This window comes from Octopus sinensis, linkage group LG3 (assembly GCF_006345805.1).
Source record: "Octopus sinensis linkage group LG3, ASM634580v1, whole genome shotgun sequence".
Lineage (NCBI taxonomy): Eukaryota > Metazoa > Mollusca > Cephalopoda > Octopoda > Octopodidae > Octopus > Octopus sinensis.
In genome coordinates, this window is record NC_042999.1 from 118639961 (window position 1) to 118667119 (window position 27159).

The window sequence follows — 27159 nt, forward strand, 5'->3', positions numbered from 1 at the left end:
AACACACACACAGACACATTTATGTAAGAAATCAAAATGACAAGAGAATAAGAAATTATGCCATGAACATCATAAGCTTACAGTTGTTTCCACTATGAGACATAATGCACTCATGGTTGAATGCTTGTGTATCACCTGATAGCTAGGAGGAGGACTCTGCAGGGATGACTACCAGCTCACTATGGAAGGTTATAATGCATTTCAAATGGAACATTTCTGTAAAAGTATTCAAAGATTATTTAAGAACTATAATTTCTCACACACTTTCAAACCCAATGCCAAAATTCTTAACTTCTTAGATCTAACAGATATTATCTACTGTCTCTAATGATCATCTAAAACTATTTCCAATGTGCTCTTAGAATCTACTGCTCCAACACATCTTCTACAAGTTCTCTTTTCTCTGTTAACCTTCCTGTGATACTGCTATTTATGATAGTTCTACAGAGCAAATTGTTATAACTGTATGACAGAAAATATAATATTGAAACTAAAAGTATCAATATAACATACTATGAGCCAATGAGAGTCATTACATCATCACTATACCGGCTAGAAATAGCAGCAAGTCTCCCTCAAATCACGGCTTACCATGTTAAGAAATGGAAGTACATATTATATAATGTTGTCTTAGAAATACCAAACCTGAATAAAAGATAAGGTGGCCATAGCTAGTCCACTTTTCATCATAGGCTGACTATGGCCTGAGCAATAATGAAAGCAACAAGGTATGCAAGTTTCAAAATTAGATACAGAGTTGCATTTCTTGGACTGGCAAAGGAGATACTGCTTAAGAAGAATATAAACAGTGTGCATATATAGTGCAAATGTAATGAAAGTGTATTTGGGCATAAGATGTAGTGTGCAAGAGAGAAGACTGGTATGATCATTTCATTCTAATGATGCCAAACCAAAGAAAGAGCTAGTGTTAGAAATAACAGCCAAATCTTCCTAAATGCAATATGCTTGACAAAAAAAGAAAAGAAAAGAGGAAGAAGAAAAGAAGATTGGATGGTTATATTTTGGAATACCTTTAGCTATTTGTCTTCTCAGCCATTGCCAACTTCCACTGGCATGTAAAAAGCACCCACTACACTCACGGAGTGATTGGTGTTAAGAAGGGCATCCAGCTGTAAAAACACTGCTAGATCAGACTTGAACCTGGTGCAGCCTCCTGGCTTCCCAGACCCTGGTCAAACTGCCCAATGATGATGAAAAGGAGCTAACTCAAGAATGCTTTATGAATATCGTTCTAGGGATTTAAGTATACTGATGATTGAGGATTTATTTAAAACGTAATAATTAGGCATAATTACTAAAAAGATATACATTAATATCTGGTGCAGAACACTTTGGGCATGTGTCTTCTACTATAGACTTAGGCTGACCAAAGCCTTGTGAGTAGATTTGGTAGATGGAAACAGAAAGATGTCTGTCATATATGCATGTATATTTATGTGTGTGTCTCTTAGTGTTTGTCACCTACCATCACTTGACAACCAGTGTTTGTATGTTTACATCCGTGTAACTTAGTGGTTCAACAAAACTGGTTGATAGAATAAGGCTTAAAAAAGGATAAATACTGGAGGTGATTCATTCGACTAAAATTCTTCAAGGTGGTGTCCCAGCATGACTGAAGCAAGTAAAGGATAAATAATATCCTTTAATGAATTTCTTTGAACTGCAAAGATTATCTCACAACCATAATTATTGAGGGTTTTCAAATTGGTAGTTTTTAATTAAATAGTTTGTCATTCAATGTGACAGCAACCTTCTACAAATCTATTGTTTATAAATTAGTATAAGGCAAATAAAGGTAATTAAATCATAGCAAGATTCAATCATTTAACTGTAACCAATCAAGCTAATTATCAATTAAAATGTGTGATCAGGAATACTTCAAATTTTTAATAAGTCAAAAGATTGACACAATTCAGAACAGTGTCTGCAATATTATGTTAACTTGAAACCCCTTAGCTAATTATTTAAGTAGTCATTCACTGCATTGAATAATCTTGGATGAAAATTCAGGCTAAGATATCAGACACAAATTAGTGAATAATCTTGAATGAAAATTCAGGCCGGAGCATCAGACAAACATTAAGTACAAAAAAATATTGTTCTTTTTTCATTGATATGGTGTAATACTACTGACTGAATATTTGACCATATTCTAAAACAGTGTGTTCAAAAACAAAACAACAGATTATAAAGTGGGAGCAGTTTATATGAAGAACATTATGATTATTAATTAGTCTCTCTCGATCAACACTTCCATACACATATTCTAATTCATACACCCCAGTACTTTATCACATTTAGAAACTCTCCTTGCTCATCTTTTCCCCCATATGACATCCCCTTATAACAGTTTAAGCTGAACATAAACTTCATATACTTCACTATTTTATGAGGTGTTGCAAATACTATGGCTACTTTCCAGCCTCCTTGAATTAAATATTGAAACAGAATAGCTGGTGGAGATTGGTATAATAAAAATTTTAACTTGCTGTTAGCTTGTAAAATAAATCTTATGTGAATTATTTGTAAGAGGTTATAAAATAAGTTGGATAAATGAGAAGCCAGTCTCACTGTGATAGCTGCCATATTATCAAGTTGTTAAGAAGAGTAGATATAAAGAAAAAGGATATAGTGTAGAGTTTATAACTTTTGAACAGTCCTAATATTTAGAATTCATTTCACCAAAGGATCTCCTGGTAAAAAGAGCAATACAGTATCAAGTGGGTGAATATAACAAATACCAAAGTGTTTGGAAATATTTTTTAGTGTATAAGAAAGAAGTTTGAATGAGAAGAGAATGTGACAAGGGGGTTGTAGAAATGAAAGAAAAAGACAATGGAAACAGGGGAAACAAAAATGATAAATCTCAAGATATTTCATTTTCTTTCAATTGATGAAGGAAAAACTATTATAGAAATAAACACATACATAGTACATAATATACAATATGATTAATTCATATTCTCTCACATCAGAACCTTGCCACAATCTTTGATCCCAAGCCAAACACATTGCTATACTTGGCTCAAACTGTGTTGTTCAAAGCTTACTATTATTTTTTCCTTAACAGTTTGTGGTTAGTGTTGTAATAAAAAAAAGATGTATAAGGTTATAAAACTCCTTCACTATAGTTCCTACACAGAGGCAAGATTGCAAAACTATTTGCTTTCCTTCATATTTCTAATTTTAGATGCAGAGTATTCTCTCATTTCTGTCATGATGTTATCTCATACCAGAGTAGTACTATCATATTGATATTTGTTTCTGAGATATATTGAGACACACGTCTCTCATAGAATTATAAACATTATAAAATAATATCATTGTAAGTTGGAAGATATGAATGTAAACTATAAAAAAGTATTTGGGTTTATCACAGTTGAACTCAATGTTGTTGAGCACTTTGTGTTATCAAAATATGTAAGTTTAGAGAAAGAACATATGATTTAACTATCAATTTCTTATACTTCTTTTCAAAGCTCATTTGATGTTGGGTTTCACATATGAAAAGACAAAATAAACTAATAATCACAGCAAAATACTCCTGGGTACTAGAGTGTTAAACGTCCCAGTGAACTAAAATCATAACTGTTTCAACCCTTTCATCCAGGAAGATAGTAGCATTATGATAAAAATGAACATCACTTTTTCTCTTTGAATTTATGAGTTTGTGTCTAAATCAGGAATCAACAACTCACTAAAAAAAAAAAAACTTAACCAGCAATATTTAAATAAAGACATTTTGTATGTTTTTTTTTACCTTTAGGCATGGCTGTGTGGTAAGAACCGTGCTTCCTAGCTACATGGTTCTGGGTTCAGCCCCAGTGTGTGGTATCATAGGCAAAATATTAGATTAGTGCTGCAACATGGATTAACAACCACTATCTTGGCCTCTTCCCCTCAGCCGGGGCTACCGGATGAACAGAAAGAGCAATTTTATGACTCCCTCTTGCAGACTACCATGTCAATGAGTGACAGGAGCCTTTTCTTTGTGGCTGAAGACTTCAATGGGTATGTTGGACAACATACAGGGAGCTTCCATGGTATACATGGTGACTATGGTCTTGGTTCCCACAATGAGGAGGGAACCAAGCTGCTGGAGTTCTGTGATGCAAATGATTTGATGGCTTGTAATACTGACTTCAGGAAACCTGCCAGTCACCTATTCACCTACCGATCTGGTTGGCACACTAGTCAAATTGATTACATCCTCACCAAGAAACAGGAAAGATGGCTACTTATGAATGCCAAAACCTTCCTAGGTGAAGAATGCACCCCTCAACATTGGTTAGTAGTTAGTGATTTCAGGATCAGGGCTAAATGGATGCCCAGAAAGACCACCAGTATAGAGAAGATGGGTCTGGAAGAAGGGTCTAGCCAAAGATAAACCTCTGTACCTGGCTTTCATACCCTAACATTGGAGGAAACCTGTGGAAGAGGTAGATCCAGAAAGATCTGGGATGAGGTGGGGAATCACGACCTTCGAATGTTAGGCCTCACAGAGGCAATGACAAGTGTCTGAGGCCTTTGGAGAAGTGCTGCGCTTGAGAAGACCCAGCAAGCCAAGTGAGATCATAACCATGGCCTATCCCAGTGTAGCATAACTGACCCATTTAAGAGTTCCCTTCAACCATTGGGCAATAAACTGCGCTTGTGAAGACCTGTTGAGTTAAGTGAAGTCATTGTCATGGCTGATGACAGTACCATCTGATTGGCCAGTGGCATGTAAAATGCATCATTTGAGTGTGGTCGATGCCAGTGTTGCCTGACTGGTCCTGTGCTGGTGGCACATACAAAGCACCATTCGAGCATGGTCATTGCCAGTAGCACTTGACTAACTCCCGTGCCAGTGACACATAAAAAGCACCATTCGAGCATGGTTGGTGCCAGTGCCAGCTCATGCTAGTGGCACATAAAAAGCACCCACTACACTCTTGGAGTGGTTGGCATTATGAAGGGCATCCAGCTGTAGAAACTTTGCCAGATCAGACTGGAGCCTGGTGCAGCCTTCTGGCTTGCCAGCCCTCAATCAAACCGTCCAACCCATGCCAGCATGGAAAGTGGACGTTAAACGATGATGATGTTCAGTAAGAATGATTCAAACAAGAATAGCAATAAATCTTACCTGGTTCTGAAAAAAGTAATGTCAGACAATGTCTTTGTTATCAGTAGACCAACACCTTGACCTATAATGCACTGTACTGCTTGCAGGATATGTACACACACACACACATGCATGCACACATATATATACATGGATGTATACATGCATATGTGCATACATTATTTACATTGTTCTGTTAAAACAATATAGGGATGAATTCCATAGTTATCTTTGTTTATCTCATATCTACAATAGTATTCAAACCATTTTTGTCCATTTATTTTCTATGTTTTATCATTAACGCTGTCTAGGTTTTTTTTCTCTCTGTTCTACAAAAATTCCATCACTGTCTAGAAAAATAATTCTTCATATCAGTGTGTATGTGTCTATGTATGTGTGTGTAAGTATTTATGCTTCAAGGCCACAAATGTAGATACATATATTATTATTTCCTGTCTTGCTAGATCAGATAATGAAATCAATTCAATAATTGTTAGCTGAAGATTGATGGAAAGATGGAAAGATAAGCCAAAAGAAAAAAGAAAAAAAGTAAATAGTAAACCAAAAATCCATAAATAAATGTAATAGTGACTGAGAAAGGCAAAGATTAATATGTGTACGTCAATGGTATATTGCAGTTTCTATGTGTTGTAAAGATATTTCAGGCATTTGATAGGTGCATAATATATCTAATTTAGTAACAGACAATTCTGAGATTAAATACTGACTGAATGAATATCTACTTATAATTTTCTATAAGTATTTAACTTTTAGTAGTGGAGTAATAATGGTAATCCCCACTGATTCCCTACCTTTCCCCATCTTCTGCTCTCTCTCTCTCTTTATTTCTCTATTTCTTCCTTCTCTTTCAATCAGTCTATATCGTAATTTAATATGGGTGATGACCTGCTTGAATTTTTGCTCTTTGGTGTTTGATGTAGGTTAACAAGGACAAGGAATTTCAGTAGAATCCAGTTTTGAGGAAAGATTAATGAACATTTTTCATCATCATCATCATCATCATTGTTTAACGTCCATTTTCCGTGCTATCACGGGTTGGGCGATTTGACCGGGGTCTGGGAAGCCAGGAGGCTGCACCAGGCTCCAGTCTGATCTGGCAGTGTTTCTACAGCTGGATGTCCTTCCTAACACCAACCACCCTGTGAGTGTAGTGGGTGCTTTTTATGTGCCACCAGCACAGGTGCCAGGGAAGGCTGGCAACGGCCACGTTCAGATGGTGCTTTTTATGTGCCACCGGCACAGGCATCACAGCTACAATTTCCATTTTTTGTATCAAGAATATTATATTCTTTTGATGCAGAAAGCTATTCCATAAATATGTTTGGCAGCTGCATAATCCTATATATGTGGGATTTAATTATATTCTCTATTCCCTACGAAACATAGGCCATGAACAACTTACCTCCTCTGTTCTTGACTCTGGGCTGTCTTCCCTGCTGGATCCCTGATTATTCAGCTTTGCCTCACTATACCACTCCAGGTATTTTGAGGGCATCCTAACTTCTGTCTCACTTGTAAATTCATATATTTTCCTGATGTAAGGCCTTCCTCTCTCAGGTACTGTTTGTTTTCTGTTATCATTAATGCTTCTGCAACTTTGCTTTTTGACCCTCTGCAAACACATTTTTACCTATGGAAAGAAATAATCCATACTAATTTGCCCTTTGTATTTTGACTTGTCCAGCAAGGGACATCCTACCATGAGCTTGTGCTCCACTGGCATACCTCTCAGAGTCATTCATGTATACAAGCGAGCACTCTGTCACAAAGACTGGTCCTTGTGTGGTTATATTTATAACAGCACAACTAAAAGGTTGTCTTTCTAATGGTCTGCAACTTTTCCATTTTATAATATAATAGCCACATAGTTTGGGGTTCAGTCCTACTGCTTGGTACCTTGAGCAAGCGTCTTTTACTAAAGCTACAGGTCAATCAAGGCCTTGTGAGTGGATTTAGTAGACAGAAACAGAAAGAAGTCTACTGTGTGTGTGTATGTGTATATATATATATATATATATATATATACTAAAACCTGGTGCGCTAAGTAGTCGTAAAGAAATTTTTTCTAAATGTGTCCTCCTCAAGTGCTACCTACTGGAAAATTGGAGCTCCCTATTTGCTGGTTAGACTTTTTTGGGTTCTAAAAGGGTTGTTTTAGTCTCTGGTTCAGTGGACAACCCATCCTCATTAGCGTTCTTATATGTTAAGACATAAATCTTGATTTCTGAGCATTTCCTCACATCCGTGACACAGAAAGTTAAAATTTTTGTCTTTGTATAGAGTCTGATAAGCTGTCCACAAGGCTTTGATTTTGTGGATACAAAACCTTTGGTAACTCTATGTCCGAAATTTTAATTTTTGTTGTAATATATATATATATATATTTTGGGATGGTAATTTTTTTTTTTTTTTGCCAAATAACCACATGCACTATATATTCGTTCTTCACTCATTTATTATTGTTCTTATCTTCTCTCATGTTCATTGTCTGGAAATCTTTCATCACACATCTGTGACCTCTTCAGCAACTCTTCCATCCACATGTATCTTCCTGTTCTGTTTAGTCCATTCTGTCTTTTTATGACATGTATCCTTGTCTGTGTCTGTATTTGCATTTGTATGTATATGTGTGTTTGTGTGTGTGTGCATATGAGTGTCTGTGTGCTTTTTATAAATGTGTTTTTATGTGTGTGTATATGGGATTGCTTACTTATTGTTTCTAACCATGTTTTATATAGTTTTTTCCTTTGTTTATTTATTTATCTCTATTTCTTATATTTTATCATGAGTATGTGCATGTTTCTCTATTGTGTATGTATTATACTGCTTGTATCTGTGTCTTTCTTTTTGTTTTTCCCCTCTGTCTCTAGTCATCATGTGTGGTGGTGGGTGTTCCATTCGTGTATTCTGTCAAGAATTGGGCTGTCTCTTACTGTGTGTGTCGCCTCCATAATCTGTCCTATGTAGTGATAATACCTTAACCACCAAGTTATTAACTGAGCCTTTATGTTCTACTTGAGTATGTCGGTAGAGCTCTTTGATCTCCCATTAATGTTTACCTATTCACTCTCCTATGCTATCTGCTGTCTCCCTAGTGTAAGTTGTTGTCTTGTTTCTGCACTATCCCTCAGTACACCATAAGCTATAGACTACTTTCCTAATCTTACAGTTAACCCATTGGTCCATACTACATACTGTACAATTGTTCTCTGTGCATAGTGAACTACCAAGTGAATAAGTTCTACACATCAGGGATTTCATGGGGATTCCAGGCCTTTCTGTTACTTTAATAATAATAATAATGAAATTATTGTATACAGTGCTCAGGTGCCCCACAACTTGTCAGAACTGCGTATGAAGCAAATGTTGTAATGTACAAATGTCTGGAAAGTGAATGGTGTATGAGTCAAATACATGCTTGAGTGTGTATGGAGGGGAGAAAATCAGGTGTAGTGTTGGCGAATCTCATGAAGCATGGAAGTTTTGAAGGATGTAGTGCTCCGACAACTAACAACTGATGCCGGTAGTTTGTTCCATACTTCAGCAACTCTTTAGATTTACCTTATCTAGTGCTTTAATCTGTGAATCTATGGATTAAAGTAGCAGAAATGTCAGCAAACCCCATGAAATCCATGATCTGTAGAACTTATCCCTTCGATAGGTCTCAATGTTGTTGTTGTTAGTGAGCACCAGTACACTTTAAAAAGAGCTAGATCTACCAATGAATTGCTCTCCCATTTGTACCAGCGGTCTCTTGTATTTTACAGTTGAGAATTTTAACAGTAGTAATGTTGTATGCATGAAAATGTGGCCCAACAGAGGAGTTGCTCTGCAGTTATTAAATCTGTTTGAAATAACAACCAATTTTCCTTAAATACTGTCTTACTGTTTTAAATAAAAGTAAAACATATTGGAAAATCTAGTCCTACTTAACCCCTAAAAAGAAAAGATTAGGTGGCTGCAGTTGGAAAACCTTTGGTCCTGAATATACAAACTGTTTTTCATTGCATCCGCCTTAGTAATTGTTATCTTTATTATCCAGAATTTTGTATTTAGTTCTTAATTTTCTATGAGTGAAATGGTTATTGTAGCAGGAATGTATACAAACATAAAAATTCTTATGTTTCTTTTCTCTAATAAAAACTGTTACACATTACAGATACCAAAGAGTACAACATTATTTGGAAAACCAGATCTTCTACGTGGTTCAGAGCCTTCTAATTCAATGTCAACCTTAAATGAGATTTCCGAGTTTTCTGAGACAGCCAGATACAACGTGAGTATTCCAATTATTCTGTTTTTTTAAACTTACCAAATTGATCTTAGATTGCTTTATTTTTTTATATTCAGAATAAATGGGCTGGCTGTGTGGTAAGAAGCCTGCTCCCCAACCACATGGTTCCAGGTTCAGTCCAACTGCATGGCATATTAGGCAAATGTCTTCTACTATAGCCTTGGGCTGACCAAAGTCTTCTGAGAGGATTTGGTAAACAGAAACTGAAAGAAGCCCATCATATATATATATATATATATTTAGTAAAATAAAGATTCATATAGAATCAGGTACTTGAAAAGATATGCACCAGGTAGGGTTTGATAAACCTGTGGTTCCAGCCTATGGTTGGTAAGTATCATATAGGATATTCCGGTTGTGTACTCAAAACCAACCCTATGAGTATTTAGCGCCTAGGGGCTGTTCCAAAGCACGTGTTACATCGAATTGTATGTAGTTGATATACTCTAGTATGTGTGTTTGTGTGTGTGTGTGTATGTGTGTGTGTGTGTGTGTACTTGTGTTTGTCCCCCACCATTGCTTGACAACCAATGGTGGTGTGTCTATGTCCCTGTAACTTAGCAGTTTGGCAAAAGAGACTGATAGAATAAGTACCAGTGCTTGAAGGAGAAAGAAAAAAGTACTTCTTATTGAGTCATTCAGCTAAAATTCTTCAAGGTGATGTTCCAGCATGGCCATTATCTTATGACTGAAACAAATAAGAGATAAGCAATAAAAGATTATTTTACTGGTTGTATACTGTCAATCTAACACGAACGTGACAGTAAGGGGGTATTTTACTATATTTTTCAATATTTCTAAATATAATAAATTGGTGCAGGTGTGGCTGTGTGGGTAAGAAGCTTGCTCCCGACTTTGTGGTCTTGGATTCAATCCCAGTGTATGGCATATTAAGCAAGTGTTTTGTACAATAGTCGTGGGCCAAGCAAAGCCTTGTTAATGGATATGGTAGATGGAAACTGGATATCTATCTATTTATCTATCTGTTTATTTATCAATCTTTCTATCTATCTATCTATCTACCAATCTGTTTATCTATCTATCTATCTATCTATCTATCTATCTATCTATATACATACATACATGTGTGTGTGTGTGTGTGTGTGTGTGGTGTGTGTGTGTGTGTGTGTTTGTGTGTGTGTGTGTTATAGCCTGGCTCAGTGGTTGAAGTGCTGGGTTCCTACACATAAGGTAGTGAGTTTGATTCCTGGCCTGGACTGTATGATGTGTTCTTGAGCATATTGGTAGAGTTCTTTGATCTCCCACTAATGTTTACCTGTTCACTCCCCTGTGCTTAATCCTGTCTCCCTAGTGTAAGTTGTCTTTATTTCACGTTACTCCAGATCACTCAGCTGTAGAGTGGTAGGTAGAGGAGAGGCTGGTATGCATGGGCAACTGCTGGTCTTCCATAGACAATGTTTCCTGTAGTTATGCCTCGGAGGGTTAACTATCTAGGTGCAATCCCATGGTTTTCCTGACCGTAGTCTGGTCCTTTTATTTCTATGTTCAATTAAAACCTTCAAAGCAGTGCCCCAGAATGATTGCAGTAAATAAAAACTATAAGATAAAAGATATTGTACTATTAATGTTATAAAATGAAAGCTTAGATTAATCTATTATCATTTTCTGCTCAACTTACTTCCAAAAGACTGGTATACAACTGATATAATAAACGAGAGAGTAATATTCACAAGAACCAAATTCCAATGCTTTCAATCTTAATTTTACTAAATGTGCTTTGTTCAATATAATTTCACATTTAGTTGAAGGGAATTTATCGATTTATTTCACACATTTTGTTATTTTCACTTACATGGATGTTTATGTGCATGTATATATATATGTATGTATGTATGTCTCACACTCTCTCTCTCTCTATCTCTCTCTTCTGCTTCTGTACACACACACACACATATATATATCAGTATATATGTGTGTGTTTATATATATATATATTTCACTTAGCACATGTGGCTCATGCTCACCAAGGAATAGCAATGTTGTTTTCAAATGCAGGCATGGCACCATGATGAGAAGGATGCTTCCCAACCATGTGACTTTATGTATGGTTCCACTATGTGGCACATTAATGGCAAGTGTCTTCCATTGACCAAAGCCTAGTGAGTGGATTTGGTAAGGGCTATAGTAAAAGACACTTGTCCAATGTGCCATGCCATAGGACTGAACTCAAATTTATGTGACTATGAAGCAAACTTCTTAATCATATATACACATATATATATATAGAGATATATGTATATATGGGTGCATATGTGTATGTATATATGAGTGAGTATATATATATATGTGTGTGTGTGTGTTTATTTATACATGAAGTAAAAGCAGCTCTAGTATAATAAATACTGATAAATACTTATACTAATGTATATGCTTTGTGTATTATCAATGGCTCTAAGGTGTTTTAACACTGGCAACATGAGAGTCATATAACCTGCTACGACATTGCAGCCACTGGAAAATACACAATGCATTTAACAATATTTATTACATTAGAGCTGTTTTTATTTCCAATGTAAACTTTCTCTTAGGTATGCAATTTCCGAGCATACCAGCTTATGATTTTACAAGCCATGGGCATATAAGTTGTTGGATTAGCTAGCTGACTCGCTTTCAACCCAGGTGGGTAGATGGTGTTGATACGCTATAAAAATGGTGAAGCATCGATGTCCATCACTCCCAAATGGGATTTAAGGTGAGTTATCTTGCCTATTCATGACTCTAAGGTGTTTTAACACCAGCAACATGAGAGTTATATACTCTGCTACGCCATTGCAGCCACTGGAAAATACACAGAGCATATACATTAGTATATGTATCTAACAATATATATATATATATGTGTGTGTGTGTGTGTGTGTGTGTGTATGTATATATATATATACATACACATATGATTCGCCATGATAGATTGCTAGCCACTACACATTCTTAATTTTCTCTCCCTGTTTATTTCTGTTTTCCTTTCTGGGGAAGAACAAAGGTTCGAAACATTAAAGACTTATTCGCTTCCTGAGCATTAAACTAATACTTTTGTTTGTTGTCTACACCACCTGTCTTCATCTTTTGTTTTTTGTGGATTATCCCTACATGCATACATATATATATAATAAATCCCGTTCTGTCTGTGTATGTGTGTAAAAGATTATAATGGCTGTATTTTTCAACTGGGAGCATACATCACTTATGCTCCAGGGATGGTTTTAGATTCTTAAAAGTTTTCACATGATGAGTTATGGGCCCCCTAGGAGCAGAAAACATCCAATCCTGGGTAACGTGGACAAGGGAGGTAACTCTTTGCAGAATAACTTTCAGGAATTGTCTCCCTCACCTCCATTGGTCATAAAAAAGATATAAAATATTGCTTTTTATATTAGATTCCCGTCTTTCAAAGTTTAAAAAAATATTTACTTCTGGTTTTCTTGCATCAGTGACATCTATATCTCTCTGTCTATATCTCTTATCCATGTCTCTCTACTTATCTCTATCTCTCTATATCTTTCTGTCCATCTCTATATCTATCTGTCTCTCTGTATCTATCTGTCTATATCTTATCTATCTATATGTATCTTATTTGTCTAACTAGCTACCTCTCTCTCTCCCCTTCTCTCTACACATCATTCACTCTTTATTGTTTACACTTTCATTTTTCAGATGCTCTTGTTTTCACTTTCAGTTCAATTGCTATTGTTTTCACTGTAAGTTTTCAATCGCTATTTCCAAACAACAACGACAAATTACTGACTGAAAGAACTTCACAATTACTGATGAAAGTTATTTTATACATTATTTACTGACAGAATTAAATTCATAAATTTCAGTTCAATCTATAGACTTCGTTAAATTTGCCTATAAGCTTCCTATTTACTCTTGCAACGTCTTGTGGGGTTTTTTTATGGAATTACTCATAAAAGTAAGTTCATAATTTACAGACAGAAGTAACTTCAATAATTTCATTTAAATCCATACACTTAGTTAATTTCCCTAAAAATTTCTTATTTACTTTTGCAACGGTTTTGTGTTTTTCGGTTGTTAAGGGCTTTTTTCTTGTTTCTTTGATTACTGGATCTTTGGTCCACTGACAAATTTCCCTCAACCCGTACAATTCTTTATTTTATGTAAAAATTTCTCATTTACTTTCTGCTCGTCCTATTAAGAAATCTAATTTCTGTTACCCAGTTATTTTCATTGTTTACTATCTTCTGTACCCATGTATTTCTGTATACGTATATTACCATGCCTAGAAGGAAAGTTTTAAATTTGTCTGCAATGTCAGGGTCAGCCAAAAGAATGTCTCTGACCAGGGAAAGAGAGACAGTTTAAAAAATGGGAGCATACCAAGAAACAAACAGCTCAGAGAAGCAACTTCTATGAAGCAGCTTTCAATTATGATCCAGCAATTCATTATGTAGATGACACTAGAGTTTCCATTGGTGCAATGACAACTGAGTGCATACATTGTAAATCAAGGAAGTGGCCTGGAGAGACACCTGCACTGTGCTGCAGTGGAGGAAAGGTTAAATTACCTGCAATCCCCCAACCTCCAGAGCCATTGAAGAAACTGTTGTCATCAACTGACCAAGATTCCAAGCACTTCCAAAGCAAAATTAGACAATACAACTCTGCGTTACAGATGACATTATTTGGAGCCACAAGAGATTTTACTGAGTCAGAATTAATGCAAAATTTCAAGGTCCAAGGTCAGATTTATGATCGGATTGACTCTCTACTAACTCTGTCAAATGATCACCAAAATTGTTTTGGTTATGAAATAAACTACACAAAATGTGTTTTTGAATTACATGTATTTACTTTACATACGTGTATTTGCTGAAAACTTTTAACATTTCACTTAACATCTATGTTCCATGCTGGCAGAGCTGGAGAGTTATTAATGTAGAAATTCGGCATCTCAGCTACTAGCAGTTGAGACCTGCATAATCTAGAGGGCGTTTTTAAATTTCATCATTCTCTTTAACCCAGGCATCACTGGGTATTTCTGCTAGTGCATATGTATGTATGTATGCATATATATATATATATATATATATATATATATATATATATATATATATATATATATTCATATATATATATAGTTTTTGCAGTAATTTTCCTATGTTTGTTGTTCAATTTGATAATCAGGTCATTTAAAATCGCAAAACAAAAATTAGTGCCATGAAATTAGCACCATTCAAATTCGTTTTTCCTTCATTGAATTCGGTCAAAGAATTTAGCATTTACATCATTCAAATTCAAATGCCATTTGAGAGTATTCAAATTAGTCTGAATGTGAGGAAGCATCTTTTCAAGCATTCAGATTCACACATGAGCATTCCACTTTGGAATACGCTTATTCAATTTAACACTAATTTTACAAGTGTGTTTTTACTCACATTCTAAGAAGAGAATGTTAAAAATGACAAATTTAAATTACATGTTTTGTCATGCAAACATCGTTATGTTGTTATAGGTACAAGGAAGAAATAAATTACGTGATTCTTTTGTGCACGAAATTCTTTTTCATTGCAGTATTCGTAACATGGGAAAAACTGCAATGTCACTTGTGCGGAGTTTGGAGAAGTTGGTCTGGTTCATCAGTCCATTGCTGACGATATTTTCAGACAAAACTCTTTCAAAGAGTTCTTGGCAGAAACAGTTCAAGCATGTGCCGACATGTTCCCAGTGGATGACTCCATCTACTTGGATTGCAGGGAGCTCAGTATGAACGTGTGGCCACTTGTTGTAAATGGATAAATTGAGTCTCTCTCATCAGGGTAGAAAAACAATCTTACATTTCAGATCATAATGCAGAGAAGTTCAAACATAGAATGATTAGATGTGGGGAGTAAGCAGTATTAGAGGGAGGAAGTAGGAGTTATGGGGAGTGTTAAGACAGGGAATGATGAGAGGAGATAAAACATTAGTTTAGGAAGAGGGAGGGGGTTAAGAATGAGGGTGTTAAGGAAGATGGTAGTAGAGGTGGAGAATTGGGAGTTGAGTGAGAGTGGGATAGGTAGTAATTGAAGAGTGGTTAGTTGTTGTTGTTGGATCTATGTATAGGTGTCAAAGTTTAGGAATAATGGCTATAGAATAATGGGAATTTGAGACAGTGAGAAAAGGGATGGCAATTTGAGGGAGGGAAATTGTCTAATTTGGTGGTGGAGGGAGATTAGTAAGGTATGTAGAAAGGTATGAGAGAAAATAGAGGGATGTGGACAGAGTAGAGGGTGAGTCAGTGGTCAAGATAGCAGTGGTTAATACTATAATGAAGGTGGGTTGGTGGTGGATGGGGAGTACTGAGGTGTGAAAAGGTGTATGAAATTGAATAGAAAAGGAGGTGATTAGAAAGGGAGGGAGGGGTCGATAGGTTAGTGGCTAATTGAGTGGAATAGTTGTAAGTGTTATTGGTTGAAGAGAGAAATGCTAGAATAGGGAAAAAATACAATTAGTGAGGATGGGGAGGCTGTGAGAAAGGTGGATGTGGTAGGTTAGAGGAATTTGCAAGGGTAATCATGAGAAAGGTGGCGAACTGGCAGAAACGTTAGCGCGCTGGGCGAAATTCTTAGCGGTATTTCGTCTGCATTACGTTGTGAGTTCAAATTCCGCTGAGGTCGACTTTGCCTTTCATCCTTTCGGGGTCGATAAATTAAGTACCAGTTACGCACTGGGGTCGATGTAATCGACTTATTACCTATGTCTGTCCTTGTTTGTCCCCTCTGTGTTTAGCCCCTTGTGGGTAATAAAGAAATAGGTAATCATGAGAAAGAATAATTTAGTAGAAAGGGTGATATTAGTGGAAGAGATGAGTTGCAAGACTGACCTAGTTGTACCCCAAGGTTAATTATTATTAGGGATAATGATGGTTATGGGATTACTTAGATTTAATACAATAAGTAAATGATGAGTAGATTTTGTGTTTACATATGAATGTATGTATGTATGTATGTATGTATGTATGTATGTATGTATGTATGCATGTATGTATATATGCATTTATATGTGTATATCATACCAGAGCCTAAAGTGTAAGGTGATGAATAGATATTTATACAAGTTTGTTTAAAATTTTGCATTTTACTAAGATATTGAGGAACAGATTTAAAGGTATTACATAAAAGAATTCTCCCATGGTTGTATATTCTTTTGTTGTTGCTATCATACTCAGGAAAACTCTGGTACTTATTTATTACAGGAAAATAAATATGAATATTTAGCTATATATATGTAGAGATTATATTCCAGAGAATAGATAGTATATATACATATTGTTTATGACTGGGTATCTGGAGATGTATAGATTCATATAAGGAGTACAACATAAAGAAGATAAAAATGCAAATGCAACTACAACAACAAAAAATAATAACAAATTTTAATAGAAGAAAGAAACTGCCAGCAAATTCTGAAAAGCAAAGATTGTTGTAATAATAGAATAAACAGTGAAAAGGCACATTGTCATGACAAGCTAATACTTGGAGGATGCTTTTAAAGGAATATTTGCTCATATGGCAACAGAAAAAAATCCCCAGAGAACTACAAAGTACAACTATTTCTAACTTAAATATATCATTCACAGTTTAAAGCAGTATTTTGTAATAAACAGCTATATTCTAACTTACAGCAAAAACCCAATCTCCTTGATAGAATGTTTGATATTTTGTGGACATGATGTTTTGTAGAAGCTATTAATCTTAGCATATGTAATCTTATTGCAGTGAGAGTAGAATAATAAAGAGTAAGTCAGTGGTGTTATTTGTTTTCTTTAAAAATGAAAATATTATTATTGTCATATTTCAGGAAATGAAAAATAAATTATTGATTGAGGAAACTGATGCTAAATCTAAGATCTTTTATTTCTGATGCAATACTTTTGGAAATATAGAGGTTGATTTCATTTGTATGTGAACAGATGCATTTGAAGCCAATGAGGAAGCCTCTATATGGTCACATAACTTATTAGAAATAATAGCCAACCATACCTTAAATCCTATCTCAATGATTTAGAAAAGAATGAATTGGATAATGTCACCTGGAATTTTTAGAAATACGAAAATGTAAAAGAGAGCATTGGTTTGTTGGAATGGTTTTTATCTCAGGTCTGCTTAATCAGTGCTGTTCTGGATCTAAACAGCAACAACTACAACTTATTGTAAATAAGTTTCATCCTTCGACTTACTGCATTTAATGGCTGAAATGACTCTCTCTCTCCATAGTCTTTAATTTTTCAGCTGGCCAACCTTCAAAGCACCCCACAACCTTTAGAACACTTTTCATTCAAAAGCCATTCTGACCTTCCCATTTATTCTTGACATGGAATTTTTGTATTCCTTACCAACCACTGCTCGAATATATACCAGTCATCTTGCCTCATTAATGTACTTGCAAACTATTAAAAACACACATATGCTACCATAACACTGAAGACTATTATTATATAGCCTAAGGAGATTTCTTCTGCACTATGGGATGCATTCGATTCCATTATATCATTCCCCAGCCTCTAGGGAGCAGGGCAGATGTTAGCCAAAATGATCATCATGCTTAATAAAGCTTCCAGTACACTGTCTTCCATATTTATCATTTATATTTAAATAGATAGGTAAGTAGATAGATAGGTACATATGTTAATACACACACACACAAAAGGAGACAGAAACACATCATCATATACACACACACACTCCACACACACATATAAAGACACACATCCATACATAACAGATGCACATACATAATCACACAAACCAATATACTGTACCTATCTATCTACTTACCTATCTGTTTATATATATATATATATATATATATATATATATCAATGATAAATATAGAAGACAGTTTTTTTTTACTTATTATATATTGATAATTCATTTTTATACTTTTTGAGATCTAGTTATATGTTTTATAAAAATATATATTATTTGTTATTTATGTTTTGGTTTATGTCTATCACTGTTTGAGTTGCATAATAGTGGTTTTATCTCTAATCCAATTTATATATATATATATATATATATATATATATATATAATATATATATATATATATATTTCGTTTTTGTATTTGGTTTGCAAAATTCTTTATGTGAATTCGTCTGTTGAAGCATATTTTGCTGCACCTGGAAAGAGGCATTCTGTTTTAATGCCTTATTAATTAACACACTTACTGGTTCAATTTTCACTCATTTCCTTAGTTATTTTTTTTTCTAAAACTTTCATTGCTTCTTGCAACCTCTTCAATAGTTGTTGACTCTGTCCGTTATCGGACCTGTGTTCTTTTTGTTTGTTTGTCCGCATATGTGTACATCAGCATGCATGTGTATATACATATGTATGTGTATATGTATGTATGTGTGTGTGTATGCATGCATGTATATAGATATATGTATGAGTGTGTATACTTTTGTATGTATGTATTCTACATATTCATGTGTTTGTGTTTGTGCGTTTGTGTGTGTGTGCACTTCTGTCTCCTTGTTTGTGCATGTTTAAATGTATCTAAATGTATTGGTTTCTGTGACTATGTATGTTAATCTGTTATGTATGTATGTGTATGTGTGCTTGTCTGTCTGTATTAACATATCTACTTACCTATCTGTTTACCTACATATCCATTTACCTACCCATATATATGTATATATACTTGCCTACATAAAAGCCTACTAACAAATCTACCTGTGTATGTATATACTGTGGGTATTGGGGTGTCACTACTTTCTACATGTATTCCCTATTTAGAATGGGGTATGTTTCATTTGTGAGGATGTATTCTTGTATTTGTCTGAGTGTTAAGTCTTTTGGGTGCTTGGATAAAAATGAGTATATCAAGTCGACCTAGTGTGCCTCCATGTTCATCTTTGGCATGCTGGTAGAGTATGGAGGACAGTTTCTTTGTCGTCATATTGTCTTCAATGTTCATTTAATCTCTCTACAATGCTTCTAGATGTCTCACCAATGTATGTCATGTTCTTGTCTTTACAAGCACCCTCTATGCACCTTATGCTGTAGACTACATTTCTAGTTCTACAGTTAATGCCAGGGTTAATCTTACATTCCATGAAGTTCTTATTGGTGCATGTGGTATTCTCAAAGAGATACGACTTATGTAACTGTAAACTGATGGAGCTCCCAGGCTTTTCAACAATCTTAATGTTGAGTTTGGTCTCATTCAGAGCTTTCCTAAATCTACGGGCTAGTTCCCCATGGGCTGTGGCCTTTACAAACATCACTCCTTGATATTTGTACCATGTGTTCACCCTGTTTGTTTTGTCACAAACTCTCTCTATCCTATTCCAGTCTTTACCTCTATATCTGGGGCAGGCACCACTGGTTTTATTACATACTAGCAGCATAGCCTGGCGTTGCCCGGGTATGTAAGAGCCCCTAGTAGGCAACGACTAATCCCAATCTAGTCTTTTCCCACAAGGGAACGAAGGCGCATGTGTAGGTTGCAATGTCTTCTCTTCACTCGAATACTTCTGTGAATACGATGTTCCTAGCTGTCCCTTTGGGCGATAAAAAGGTCGAGTTGTGTCCCCTAGACAGAAAATGTGTTGCATATAAAAAGCTTAGATTCTCGACCCCATGTCAAATTTATCGATTATTTTCAGAACTGGGGGAAATTTTCCAAATTTTCGCTGCGTTAGTTTTGAATTATGACATTGTGCTATGTGTGTGTCAAGTTTCATCAGAATCGGTTGAAAGCCATGGTCAGAGTGAGGGTACAACCTGACAGACACACAGACAGACAAACTGCCGTTTATATATAGAGAGATGATGTTATCTAACTTCTTTCTAACTCGTCTGTATACCCGAATCCTATCTTCCTTGTCATATCCAGAGAACTGCATGTATATATATATATATATATATATATATATATATATATATATATATATAATATATATATATATATGTATATATTTTTTATGAAAAACAAGAACAAAAATGCTACTTTCATAAAATTGAGTACATTTTAATTTTCCTTTTACATGTTTCAGTTTTTGAAAAACCTTATCAAAAATATGTACTAAAATGGAATATGTAAAGAGAAAAGAACTATTAAAAAAATTTAATCAAAATTAAAATTAAGATTAACATTCATAGTTTACTTTCCTTTTTCTTGCAAGAACACCTGATAATATCCTTTGGTTCTGGTAGCATGACAAGTTCAGAAAACTCTTCTAAATGGAATAAATGAAAACCTCCAATTTATGATAGAGTATAACAAGGAACAACTACCATTTTTAGATATCCTTATTAAGAAAGTCAGGAAGAAAATAGAGACAGATATCTATTACAAACCCATAGATTCAAAACAGTACTTGCCATTTGATTCTTGCCACCTGAGACACACCAGGATGAATATCACATTCTGTTTAGCCAAAAGAATATGCACAATAGTATCAGATGCAGACACTCATTACACACAACTACAGGAATTGAAAACCACACTCATCAATAGGAAATACCCACAACCCTTACTGGACAATACTATCCAATGAGTACTTAAATTAAATACACAAGAACTTAGACAACCAAGACCAGAGAAGGAAGAAAAATTGAAAGAGTGACCCAAAGATAAATCAAATCCTCAAAACACACACAATCATCAAAAGTAAAAGACAACCAAAATCAATGGAAAAGATTTTAACCCAGGCCAAATTACACTCAACAATAACCACTAAGCTGACAGTAAAAAAATGTGGGAGACCTGGCTGTGGGATTTGTATCAAGATAATACAAGGATCAGAATGCTGATTAGAAAAAGGCCATAATTTCCCCATAAAACCTAATTTTACATGTGCATCTGAGAACTTGATCTACTTAATTACATGCTCAGGATGTAAACGGCAATATATTGGACACACAAAAAACAGCCTACATCAGAGGATGGTGGTGCACAAATCTCAAATTAGGTTTCTAGAATACAGGAAAATACCTCTCAGCCAGTACATCAATGAATATGCTTCCAACAAATTTCTCAAATTTACGTCTCCAATATACAAATTCAAAGACAATGATAGCCAAAATGAATGCATGAGCAAGGAAATGCCTTTCATAAGAGAATATCGACTGAGTCTAAATTCTATAAACTAGCAACATTGAGACTTTTTTATATATATGTATGTGTGTATATATATATATATATATATATATATATGTGTGTGTGTGTGTGCGTGTGTGTATGTATTTATGTATGTATATGTGTGTGTTTATATTTGTATCTATATATAAATGCATGGGTATGTGTGTGTGTCACAGTCACTTGAACTTGTCATTCTACCAGAATCAAAGGATATTATCACGTGTTCTTGCAGGAAAAAGGCATGCTAAGGATTCTACAAGTTCACCACTTTTATATATACACATATATTATACACACACACACACACAATGACTTCTTTCAGTTTCCATCTACAAAATAATCCAGTTACAAAGCTTTGGTTAGCTTGGGGCTGTAGTAGAAGCCACTAGTGTAAGGTGACATGTAGTCAGAGTAAACTTGACAATACACTTATACATATTTACATGTATGTATGTATGTATGTATGTATGTATGTATGTATGTATGTATGTATGTATGTATGTATGTATGTCTGCCTGCCTGCCTGCCTGCCTGCATGCATGCATGCATGCATGCATGCATGTATGTATGTATGTATGTATGTATGTATGTCAGTCAGTCACTATTCAGTTTATTTCAAGATTTCTTGCCAATAGATAAAGAACTGGTTTCTAACCAATATCCAAGGCTCCTTCATTGGAATTTCAACACCAACAACAGGGTATTTTTGTTTGTATGTATGTATGTGTAGATTTGTATGTCTTATCTATGTTTTCCCATGTATATAGTTGCATATCTAGACATATACATATATATTTAAATGATAATCTTCTGGAAAGTTTTACAGATTTTTACAGTTCCAGTGATAGATTGGATCTGTAGTCTTCGAATTACTTTCTTCTTTCTGGTTTTTAGAAGCCTAATTTCTCAAGATTGGTATTTAGGCAGTGTGTTACATATCCCAGGGTCCCAATAATTACAAGTATAGACCTGAACTTGTAATCTGGATAGAGTAACTGCAGATTTCTCATTAGTTCAGCATAGGTGTTCTCTTTTTCACTGATCTTCATCTTTATGTTAACATATGCTGTATATATGTATGTATGCATTAATGTATATATATATATATGTATGTATGTATGTATGTATGTATGTATGTATGTATGTATGTATGTATGTATGTATGTATGTGTGTGTGTCTATGTATGTATATATGTATGTATGTATGCATGCATGTATGTATGTATGTATTTTGCTTTATAACATAGGTTCAAGTTCTAGTTGTGGGGATATGTATTATCATCTCAATGAACTTAAAATTGTTATTTTATAAATTTTGAAAAAATGTTGTGGAGAGCTTTGATGGTTGGCCAGCTGAAAGATTAGGGACTACGAAGAGAGTGAGAGAGAGAGATGTATATATTATAGGTGAGGAGTAGAGATATGACAAATTCAGGGAGAAACTTTCTTTAGGGAATAATAATGAAAGCACCAACAATAAATTTTTCAGTGGAATGAATGCTCAATTATAATACTGCTGATTCAGAGAATTAGACAGAATCTGTGATTTTATTTTTTAAGGATATTTTTTATAAAGATTTCAATGATATTTGGTTTGATTGTTTCTTGCTCTGTTGACAGACTGGTATTTCTGCAGCATAATTCTAGTTTAATAGCTTGAAACTGGGTTCCAGTCAAGCTTGTATGGATTGAAATAATAAAGCTAATTTCAGTTGGCTATGCTCTGATATGAAGTTTTTTTAAGAGGTTGAAAGGAAGGTACAAAGAGTATTAGTGTGTGTCTCTTGTAGCTTTTCCTATGGCAAAAACATTTCCCTAATACTTTCAGACATCTGTTTCAAGCAATTTTTCTAATGCATTAATACATTTTCTAAGTTATAATGTGTAGTTTAGACATTTGCAAAATTTTCTGATTATGAGTATTTCTGTTCATAACTATGTAAGTGACCTACTTTTCCTTCAGTGATTCATCTCTTTTGTCATGATGAAGAAAAAGCCATTTATATTGTTAACTTACTATAGATTGGTACAGATGTTGTTTTGGAATGGCTTATCTTTATATATAAAGCTGAAGTTGTCTGTGTTTGGCAGGTTTGATAGCCTTCAACTAACACTATCTCCTCTGAGACCCTCTGGCGCAGTTTAACCAAAATTGAGAGTATGATAGAAGAAGTCTTGCTCTTCATTCCGTAGAAGAAAAATTCAAATCGGACCATGTTAAGACCAAAAATTATTTACATCAAAAAGGTGCTTTTTTTCTATGAAAATCCCTATTTTTTACGGTTTTTTGACTGCTGCGTCGCCATTTTTCGGTGTATTTCAACCAGAAAAAATGTTCCCAGAAAGAGAATAACAAGCTACATAATGCAAATTTTTACTTTTCAAAAATTTCAATTTTAAAGGGTTGAAAAGAAAACAAACCCGAGCAACGCCCGGCTATACTGCTAGTTTTCAAAATAAAGTTGAAAAATCTTAACCATTTGCTTCATTATGTATTTGTTCATACTTAAAAGTAAAATAATTTCCTAAATTTTCATTAAATATCTGAGTCAGAAAAGATAAAATAGAGTATACTTTAAAAATTCATTTAAGTTTTAAAATTTAAAGTAACTGTTTGGTTGAAGAGAGGATGAGAATCAACTGATAAGTTATTACACTGTAACTTATGTATTCAGTAACTTTTATAATTTGACTGTGCAGTCAATAAGATGGTAACAGTTCCCTAATAAAGTTAGTGGGAGAAGAGAAAATGACCTAAAGGATTTAGAAGATAGAGAAATTTGTTTGGCTTACTTTATTGAATTATCTGGTGGTTTATATTAAATAACTGGATTAGCTGCAAAAGAAACAGAAGAATTCAGATAATCTTAGGAAAATTCTGTAGATAATTCTATTCAGTAAACCTCTTTGAAACATATGTCCATATCTAAAAAAATTATCCTTTTACAGTGCTTGCTGCTCTTTAGTTACTTTTTTTTTTTGGTGGATACTATTATATACATTCTATGCACTAAAATTCAGTATGTGTGCATGTGATTCAGGAATAGTTGTTTTCTATTTACTGTTGACAAATTATTATCATTATTTTTGTTGTTGTAAATAGTAAGCAAACAGAATCAAACTGCAATGCAGATAAGAAGTAATATTTTAAACAGTGTATATTAGAGATGACTATCATGGGGAAATTTATAAAGCACTCAAAACAACTTTTCTTTGAATTTTTTTATCTTTAGTTCAGTTATATTTTATAGTCACTTGTTCGGATAGATGCAATTTTATTGTCATTTTATAGATGTGTTGCTTAGTATTAAACTCCATCAATGTGTTTCTGTCAATGCAAGTTTGAAAGTTGTACTACATCACATTAAAGTCATTATGGTGTTTTTAGAACACTTCCTTAGTATTTTTCTTTTCCATATTTATAATTCTACATTTTATGTTCATTACACATAATGAAAGAATATCTGAAACAATTAAGTGGTTATAAATATTGGCCAGATATTATATTAGCCGTATTGTTTTATTTTTGGAAAAATAAGATAACAAAACAAATTTTATTGTGAATGCTTACTTGAACGTATTCAATATAAGTACTTTAATTTCTTAGTGACCTAATATTATATTATAGGTTATACCAGAATCAAAAAGGTTCTTTAACATTTATTTAAAATATACTATAAATTATGCAGAAAATTATTTTCTAAAATTACCTTACATTGTAAAAAGGATAATGATGAACTCTCCTGTTGAAGATGATGTATGAGTGTTCAGCTTTTGCCAAACGACCTGCACAAATGGTTTATTTATTGTGATCAAATGTTTGTGCTACACATTAGCTCACTCCCTCCTTCAAATCAACTTTGTCTGAACAGGTGCACAGTGTACCACATATCATGTGTTGAAAAGTGATCATAGAGCGATGTGAGATGAAGTGTTTTGCTCAAGAACACAATGCATGACCTAGCCTAGGAATTGAAACCATAATTTAGTGGTCTTAAGTGCATCACCCTAACCACTAAGCCATGTGCACTCATTATTATTATCAATAATAATAATAACGATAATAATAATAATCCTTTCTACTGAAGTTACAAGGCCTGAAATTGAGGGAGGGGACTAGTCAATTACATTGACCCCAATATTGAATTGGTATTAATTTTACCTATCCTGTAAAGATGAACAAAAGGCTACTAAGCATTTTTCCCAGTGTGCAAAAGATTCTGCCAGCTCACCAGAGTGATAGAAGAAGATTAATTATTATAGACCATTGTATAAGGAATGACAAGAAAATGCTTGCTGAGTATTTGATAAATAGTAATGAAGACCTGCTTCAATATGCTACAAAAGATATGGGTGTAAATGCAGGTGAAATGATGGGGAAGGAAGAGTTTAATCAAAGAGCTGAGGATAAGAGAAAAGAAGACCTTCATGAAATGAGAATGCATGGACAATTTGAAAGGAATACACAGGATGTTAAGGATAATACAGCATCGTGTGTATGGCTTGAGCAAGGTGATTTGAAAGCTACTACTGAAAGCCTGATCATTGCTGCACAAGACCAGGCCCTCACTATCAATTCAGTGAAGTATAACATCTATAAAACTTCTGACACCCAGAAATGCAGATTCTGTGGAAAGAGTGTGGAAAATGTGACCCATTTGGTAAGTGAATGTGAGAGCCTTGCACAAAAGGAATACAAGCGTCGCCATGATAAAATGTGTGTGTATCATCAAATATGGCTGCACTGTAGCAAACAACAGCTATAGCTCAAGTGTTGATGGCACATACAAGGTTTCTGGAATAATGATTAGTTTTCAGAGCCTTACTCTATCAAAGTAATTCTTTTGTATTCATTTTTACCTCTTTCTAGATACTGTATTGGCTAACTCCAGTACTGCAAAGTATTTATATCCTGTTTCCTCTAGGTTTGTCAGTCTTCCTTCATTAGGTGATATTATTCCACAGATATTCTCCCATTTTCTCCTGTGTGTAGCAACTGTCACACACTTTGTGATACTCATCTCCTTTTGTACGTCTGTACTCACTACATAAACAGCTTGCATCAAATTGTTAATCTCTTCTGATTTTACAGACAGTTTAAGATTATTTAGAAAGAGCAAATAATTAAATACGGGTCCTAATTTTCTGGTTGGTATCAGAACAATGACAAAGAGGAAAGGAGAAAAAATACAAGTCTCTTTCAGCATTGAACCAAGTGTTCTGCAGTGCAAAGCTAGAGGACTTTACCTTTTACTCTGCCGAAGACATGTTTATTTTATAGCACTTCTGCTACATGCAATAACTATGCTCAGACTGATAAAAAAATTCTCTATGGAAAGAAAAGTGTTGGTAATAAGACATTAAATATAAAAATTTGCTTAATAGTCTGATATTCTATCATTCAAATCACCTGTAACTCAATAAAATAAGCATTGTCAACTATGCAATGCAGCTTTTGTATTCTCAATGGAATATGTATATTCACAGCATAAAACTTCTGCATCTACAATAAAATACATGTCAAAATCTAAAGAGTTTAATTTACAATTTCAGCCATACTTATTTCATACCAAAAATCACTAAATACATTCTTTGAAGTATAAATATCTGC

General features: G+C 34.4%; 1 protein-coding gene across 1 annotated transcript in view; it reads left to right on the forward strand.

The window, feature by feature from the left end:
* Nucleotides 1-27159, forward strand: part of LOC115209871 (retinal guanylyl cyclase 2-like) — an 870127-nt gene that overhangs the window by 653515 nt on the left and 189453 nt on the right. The window contains exon 6 of the mRNA XM_029778448.2: nt 9306-9422. Coding sequence (XP_029634308.2) covers nt 9306-9422 — 117 coding nt within the window. The remainder of the gene's footprint in view (nt 1-9305; nt 9423-27159) is intronic.